The sequence below is a fragment of the Myotis brandtii genome, unplaced genomic scaffold, assembly GCF_000412655.1.
Source record: "Myotis brandtii unplaced genomic scaffold, ASM41265v1 scaffold62, whole genome shotgun sequence".
In the NCBI taxonomy this organism is placed as follows: domain Eukaryota; kingdom Metazoa; phylum Chordata; class Mammalia; order Chiroptera; family Vespertilionidae; genus Myotis; species Myotis brandtii.
In genome coordinates, this window is record NW_005370366.1 from 2010236 (window position 1) to 2017885 (window position 7650).

General features: G+C 43.9%; 1 protein-coding gene across 2 annotated transcripts; it reads left to right on the forward strand.

Annotated features, from left to right (window-relative positions):
• The first annotated feature begins 6 nt into the window (after positions 1 to 6).
• GJB2 (gap junction protein, beta 2, 26kDa) lies at positions 7 to 4358 on the forward strand. Of its 2 annotated transcripts, none has more exons than XM_014528159.1 (2): positions 7 to 17; positions 2856 to 4358. In XM_014528159.1, exon 2 carries the CDS (start codon positions 2875 to 2877, stop codon positions 3553 to 3555), a length of 681 nt encoding a protein of 226 aa, XP_014383645.1. In that variant the 5' UTR covers positions 7 to 17; positions 2856 to 2874; the 3' UTR covers positions 3556 to 4358. The 2 variants fall into 2 exon arrangements, with proteins under 2 accessions (XP_014383645.1, XP_005880074.1); XM_005880012.2 differs by lacking the exon at positions 7 to 17 and adding an exon at positions 98 to 399.
• The last annotated feature ends 3292 nt before the right edge of the window (positions 4359 to 7650 follow it).

The window sequence follows — 7650 nt, forward strand, 5'->3', positions numbered from 1 at the left end:
TGTGGGACCCGGCGGGGGTAGGTCCCCGGGTAGGTCGCTCTGGGACCCGTCGCGGAGAAGTGACCCGGGACGGCGGGGGCAGTGGGGATCCGGATCGGGTCCCCGGGTGGACCCCGCACGCACTGAGGCCCCCGCATGGTCCTTGTCCCTGGCAGTCCCGACAGCGGATCTGGGCGGCAGGCAGGTGTCCAGAGAGAATTGGTTGAGAGGGAAAGTCTTCCACCGAGTTCCGAAATTGGAGTCGGGCCACGGCGGGGAGGGGACGTGGTGACCCCAGCACGGACCGATCCGGGCCATGTGCCAGGGAGGAGGGGGCCCGGGCCGCGTATTCCAAAGCGCTGTTGGTGGTCGTTGTTGGTACGGTTCCTGGGAAGTCTAACCTAACGCCATCGGGAGTGTGTAAGTACCGAAGTCTGCTTAGAAGGAAGGCTGGCTTTCATTTGTTAAGCAGGAGTGCTGCCTGGAGGAGGTGACCTGTACAAAGCGGGCGCTCCCATCAGTCTGCGGCCAGGAGCCAGGACTCTGGGCCCAGCCCTGTGAGCAGGGCACCGCAGCCTAAACCTGAGACACGGTTTCCTCGTTCCTCTTTCCTGAACAATCGGAGAGCCTTCATTTCCAGGTGGCATTGTCCAGCTGGAAGGTCGCATGGGGCTGAGAACAGTGTTCCTTCAGGCAGTGGCACAAACCCTCTGCTCCTGGAGGAGGGACATAAGCCTCATCAACGTCTCCCGCCTCTGACAATTGGACACGTATGACCATTTAGTTGGGACTCTGTCTCAGATGAGTGGCAACAGACATTTCCCTGCTTGCTCCTTGAGTCAGTTTCAAAACTCAGGTGCTAAGGCACAATTAGACACCTGTGAGAAAGGCGGGCCACTCTGTGGAGGCAGCTGGTCAGGTCTGTCAGGAAAAAAGGGGGGATTGAGAAGAAATTAGGGTAAAGGACTGCTTTTACCTTTTCTGAGCATCGTTCCTTCCCTAAAGAACAGAAGCCTCCTCTGCCAGAGTTCCAAGCAATGGCAGGGCGGTGTGGGCCAGGTCAGGACGGGCAGGACAGCGGCTCCCCAGTGGTTTCATCCTGCATTAGTCCATCTTGACCTGTTACCCCTGTCCCACTTGTGGGTTACAATTTTATTTGCTCCTTTTCCTGAAAGGATCTACAAACAGGTAGTTGCAGCTATAACAACAATAAGGACTCACTGTAGTTTTCTCAGCTGATAGTGGTTGGACTGGTTTATAGAAGAGTGTGGGGTCTGTGTTTGGTACTTTGGAAGAGGACAAAGGCATAAGCCCCCATGCCCCCCCCCCATTTTTAGCCAGATGGACAACTTATTTCTGTAAGTGTCCTGTTCCCACTTAGTAAGTGCCGGTGAAGAATTGCACTGTCGAATTCCATAAAATAGTTCGATTAGACTATGAATTTTGGTTTTGCTGTTGGACAGGACTAAACTGTCCACCCCTAGGAGGACCTCCAGACAGTCTGTATTTAAAGGGTCAGAGCTGAACCCCGAGTGAACCACTGTGATTTTTTTCCAGTGATGTTTGTCTTTTTTAAGCTAAGTATGGCTAAATGTTTTTGAAGTGCATTTCAAGGTTTGTGTCCATGATTGGTCTCTACGTCTCACCTGCCTGATCTGACCAAGGTGGCATTGAATGGCTCTGGCCATACCTTGGTGACCCACCTGAGATGAGGCTAAGTGATGAGCCTGCTTAGGAAGTCCATGGGGAGACAGGAACCAACTTGCTCAAAATGAGGAGAGCATTATGCTTTTAAGTAAGAGAAGAGGGAGGGTTCACTGCCAGCATAGAAGGGGTGGAGACAGATTGCCCGTCAGGAGTGTGGGGAAGTGGAATCTTGTTAGAAGAGGGGCTGATTGAGACAGATGGGGTGTAACTATGAATAAATGAAGACAGTTCATACCTTGGGATGAAGAGAAGGCCACTGGCTCATGGCAGATTGACCCACGGGCTTCAAGTGTCTTTTCATTAAGATGTACATACCCCACCGAGTTTTCTGAACTTCAGTATTCAGTACAGTGGCATCGCCCTGTGGGGCATCACTAGGGAATCACTGTCATTTTGTTTCATTTATTGTCATCTTTTTTTCATAATGTGCCTCTCTAGAAGCACAGGTAGCTATCAGTGTAGCATGATGGTGAGGACCACCAGTCCATACTCAAAACATTCACAAACATCTATGCATGTAGTGGCTTTTCTCCATGGACAGAAAGTTTCCAACCTATTCTTTTTCATATAGAAAAAGGAAGTGAGGCCCTTTGTGAAATTTTAACATGCGGTGCCTCAAATGTCAACTTCACCATTGGTAACAGACATTTCACTGCTACATCCCAAGTCCATGAAAATTCATTGAAATAGTTTAAGGAAAATGGCTCTGTAGGGAGACATGGCCTACTGACCTTTACAGCAAGGTTGATGGGGCTAGATTCAGTCCCAGTGATGCGGTGAGGCTAATAAGCAAGTGCAACTTGAACGGTTGAATGCTGCTCTTCGAGTGCCCAGGGAGTGTCTGCTGAGGGATCAGTCAGCACCAATTATGCCTCTAAGTTAGGAGCACTTTTTATTATGTGCTAAAGATTGGGTGAATTACTAAGGTGAATAAGCATAAGCTGCTCTTTATTGGAGAATGCATAAACACAGGTTCAAGGTGGTTTGGGAACCATCTTTTTAATCCAATGGCAAATTAAGTTGGTTTGGTTTTCACCTTTTGGGTGAGGTTCGATAAGGGTTGGTGTTTGCTCAGAAAGAGACTTAAGGGTGCTTACTTACCCAGAGAACTCTCCCAGATTCTGTACTGATGAGTCATTCCTCTATTGTGTTCGTCTTGTCTTTTCCAGAGCGAACTGCCCACAGAGGATGGATTGGAGCACTTTGCAGACTATTCTGGGGGGTGTCAATAAACACTCCACCAGCATTGGGAAGATCTGGCTCACCGTCCTCTTCATTTTTCGCATCATGATCCTGGTTGTGGCTGCAAAGGAAGTGTGGGGAGATGAGCAGGCGGACTTCATCTGCAACACTCTGCAGCCTGGGTGCAAAAATGTGTGCTACGACCACTACTTCCCCATCTCCCACATCCGGCTCTGGGCCCTGCAGCTCATCTTCGTGTCCACGCCGGCTCTCCTGGTGGCCATGCATGTGGCCTACCACAGGCATGAAAAGAAAAGGAAGTTCATTAAGGGAGAGATAAAGAGTGAATATAAAGACATCGAAGAGATCAAAAACCAGAAGGTCCGAATTGAAGGGTCACTGTGGTGGACCTATACCAGCAGCATCTTCTTCCGGGTCATCTTTGAAGCTGTCTTCATGTACGTCTTCTACATCATGTACGACGGGTTCTCCATGCAGCGTCTGGTGAAATGTAATGCCTGGCCTTGTCCCAATACTGTGGACTGCTTTGTTTCCAGGCCCACAGAAAAGACAGTCTTCACAGTGTTCATGATTGCAGTGTCTGGAATTTGCATACTGCTGAATGTCACTGAATTGTGTTATTTGCTAATCAGATATTGTTCTGGAAAGTCAAAAAAACCAGTTTAAAACATTATAACAACTATTAGATAAAAAATAGACAGCAGGAAAAGAATGAGACAATCAGTGCTTAGTTGTCAAGGCCGAGTCACCAGCATTTCCCAAGGTCAAGATTTTTATCTTAAATGCATCCGTTTGAAACTTCTGTAGCTCTCACGCAAAACTCCAAATGCCTCTGATGGCACTCTTCTCTCCTAAACTTAAAAAACAAAGACTTGATCCTATGCCTATATTGATTTTTACGCAAATTAGTTCCAATGAAGCCCTGTGCTGGTAGGGGTTATTCGTGCAAGGTAATTTCGTATTTTGAAGAAAGAATATTGGCATTTGTTTCTGTTTCTTTGAGGAAAGGAGAGAAACACCAGGTCCTAAAGAGAATGCTGAGAAGAGTGGGTTGCTCCTCTTATGGTTCCTTTTGTGATTTTCCCATTAATTAAAGGTAAACATGGATAACCTTGGTTCTTTTATCCACTTTGGAAGTTCTAGTCTCTAACGATGGACAAGGTTACCTAATGCTTTAAACTGTCATACTTTTTTTTCTTTTTTTAAACTGTCATACTTTTTTTTAAGTGAACACTTGAAAGTATATTCTTTTGATCTATAGGACATTCTGAAAACCATTATACGTTCCTCCTATTTCAAAGGCTCTGATAATGATATGTAAATGGTGTGTAATTATATACTATCATTGCATTTAAAATGTGCCCTCTCAGTTATGAATAATTTGCAGGGTCACTGTATTAACTGTGGTATGTAATCCACAAAAGCATTACGACCTCTCTCACATGAAATAAACTAGAAGTTCTTAGTGATGGCTTGACAGCCAATGGCCTCATTTTACAACTTTAGGTGTAATTTTGGAGGAGAAATATAGACAATGTATCACCAACTACAGGCTGGCTCAAGACACCCTGTCTATACTTTCAACATTTGCCTTTTCCATGACTGGTAAAGGGTGGGAACACTGATTTAAAGCAGTTGCTTGGAACTATTTTGTTGCCACAGTACAAAACAAAATGGGGGGTGGGAGGTTCTATTTTTAAAGAACAAATGGAAAGACTAGACCAGTGATGGCGAACCTATGACACGCGTGTCAGAGGTGACACGCGAACTCATTTTTTTCGTTGATTTTTCTTTGTTAAATGGCATTTAAATATATAAAATAAATATCAAAAATATAAGTCTTTGTTTTACTATGGTTGCAAATATCAAAAAATTTCTATATGTGACACGGCACCAGAGTTAAGTTAGGGGTTTTTCAAAATGCTGACACGCCGAGCTCAAAAGGTTCGCCATCACTGGACTAGACTCTTAATTCTGGTGATTAAAATATGAGTTTCATCTATTTTAAAAGTTTTTTTGCTTTTCTCTTCAGCTTCCAATTTTTTAAAAGTGAAAATAGAATTAATAGACATTTAAAAAAATAGACACTATGGTTTAGATATATTTAGCAGTTCTCTAGGACACATTGAACCTTAGTATTATTATCATGATGCTTGACCTGGTTTCCAAAAAATTGTACTCAACATTCTTCAATGAGGGTAAACATTTTTCTTTTGCCAAGAATAGCATTGTAAAAATATTTTTGTAATAATAAACAATAGCTTTAAGTACATGCTTGTAACTAAATAATTTTGTAATGTCTCAAATATTTAAAATCTTAAAATATAAATTCATATAATAGTTATTTAAAATTTATTACAGTTTTTAATATAATAGCACATTTTAATGTCATCTATAGTCAATTTTGTATAAGGAGTTTCATGTTATAAGCATAATGACACCAAAAAGGTAAGTTTCCAGGTTGTCTGTTCACCATCCTCAGATCTTCTCCCAGTTACAGAAAAGCTCTGTCACTAGAAAGCTTGGCAGGGAAGGGAGAAAGAAGATGATTTGTGCCCAACCGCCTGCTGACCACAACAGGTTTTTTACACACTCACAGTGTGGTGTGCAGATTGGGTGTGTAGCTTGGAGGATGCCAGGCTGGGTTCACAGGACCAATGTGGCTCCTAGAATCCTGGGAACTGACACTTTAAAACGATATTCATGGTAAAGGTTGGCTGAGGCATGAGAAAAATTCTATCAGATGTCTTTTCTGCAAGATTGTCTTTCTGTGTGTTTGTATGTAATCAAAGCTAATCTTAGAAACTCCTTTTTACTCCTTGGTACCCACTTTCATGAGAAATAAAACCAACGGTTCAGCTGTCCCTTTGTGGGTGTCCCTCAGGCACTTTCCCCAAGACAGCAGTGCCAGCCCTGTCCTTAGTCCAAGACCTTCAAGGCATTCTATACATCAATAATTATGAGTATTTCTATGGAAAACCACACATTTTTTAAATTAGTTTAAAAGAACCAAAACCAGCCAACTTTCATCCAGGTGATAGAAGAACAGTAAGAAGTAGCCCCTGCCTTCCAAGGTGCTCTACACACAGCCTGTTAAAACACACATGGATTTTAAATAGGTGTGTTCACTCTTACAAGCCATGAAGACTATTACTTTCAAGGTCTTAAAGACTGGGCCAGATAATTATAGAGGAATTCTGACCGCTTTTAAGGACTTAAAAAGAGATCTGGCCACAGGCCTAAAAATTAGAGCTTGAACTCTGAAAACAGTAATCCTAAATATATATTTCAAATCACTAATTAAAAAAGGAAAAGCTATGTTGTTTGTTTTTTAAGATTCCACCAAAGGACTCTATCAGGTTAGCTGTGTCGAGCCTGGGGCCTCATGCAGGCCAGCCCTCCGGAGGCCTCCAGCACAGCTGAGCATTGTGAGTTTAGGACATGGGTAAGGCCCACTGCTAATTCTGTCTTGTACAAGGTATATTAATAATGGGAATTGTGATCTCAAACAACTCTTCTGTACATGTGCAACTTTCAAAAGGTGGATCACAATTGTTATGAGTGGATCAGGGACAACTCAGAGGACAAATGTATTCTCCAGGGTGGCCTGGGCCTGAGTTGCCAGTCATTGCTATCACTGACCTAATGGTCAACTGCAGACTAGCAGGTACTGCGCGAGAGGGTCTACCATGAATAGAGCAACTCCCTCATTTCTCCAGACTTCAGTTTCCTAACGTTAATGGCAATCAGGTAAGATAATTTGTGCAGAATCCCTCTACATAGAAAATTGTTGAGTAAAAAATTGCCATCTATTCATTAGATCCCAAGTTGGAAAGATGTTGGATGGCATTTCAGATAGGAATGACTCAAGCAAAGCTTGATACACTGGGAGCTTGAAAAAAAAATGCACACTTACATCAAGCCTGAAATACAGGAGAGAAGACACTAGCCACATAGACGGGAGAGGAATAATTGAGTGCCCATGTAACAGTGAAAAAGCTCAGGTGGTGACAGCTATAACACTCTGAAATTACAGAAATATCAGTAGGATACTACAGAAAGCTTTGGTTCACCTAGTTAGGTACCTTCCATACACCGTACCAAAAACTTTTTCTCTCAACCCTCCAGATGGGACCACTCCTACGGAATGGACCAGGGAGATAAGCTCAGGCAGAGACCATCACGCTCAAAGGTCAATCGCAGATGTTGCTGTCACACGAAGGGTGGCACCTGGACTTCTAGAATTTCCCTAGTGCATTTCCCGTTCCTGCAGCTTGTAACTAGCATCATAGGGACTCCCCGTCTTCCCTGTGCTGATGGGGTTAAGGAAGTTTTCCCTAACTGTGAGATGCCTGCCCCTCCATTCCTACACAGCTCTAATTACTCATTTGCTCAACCAATATTTATTGAGTACAACTGAATGCCAGCAACTAGTAGGCACCAGAACTGTAACAAAGCAAAACGTTGGTCTTCATGTTGAAGGAGGTAGACTATACAGGCACACCCTTAGGTTATATATGCTGCAGACGTGCAATGGAGAAAAACAAACCAGCAGAAGGGAACTAGGATTTTCCAGGGGCAATGGCAGTTGCTATTTACTATTGGGTGCTTAGGGAGGGCCGCTCTGCCAAAAGCCCTGACAGAAACGAGGAAGCAGAACAAATGGTGTCTTAGGGAAAGTTGTACAGTGAGAGAGAAAGGCCAGACACCAGAGTCAAGGGGACAGCAAGAGGAATGAGGCTAAAGAGGGGCAGGCAGTGC

Excerpts from the sequence above, each read along its gene's own strand:
- GJB2 (XM_014528159.1), top strand. The coding sequence starts at position 2,875 with ATGGATTGGAGCACTTTGCAGACTATTCTGGGGGGTGTCAATAAACAC.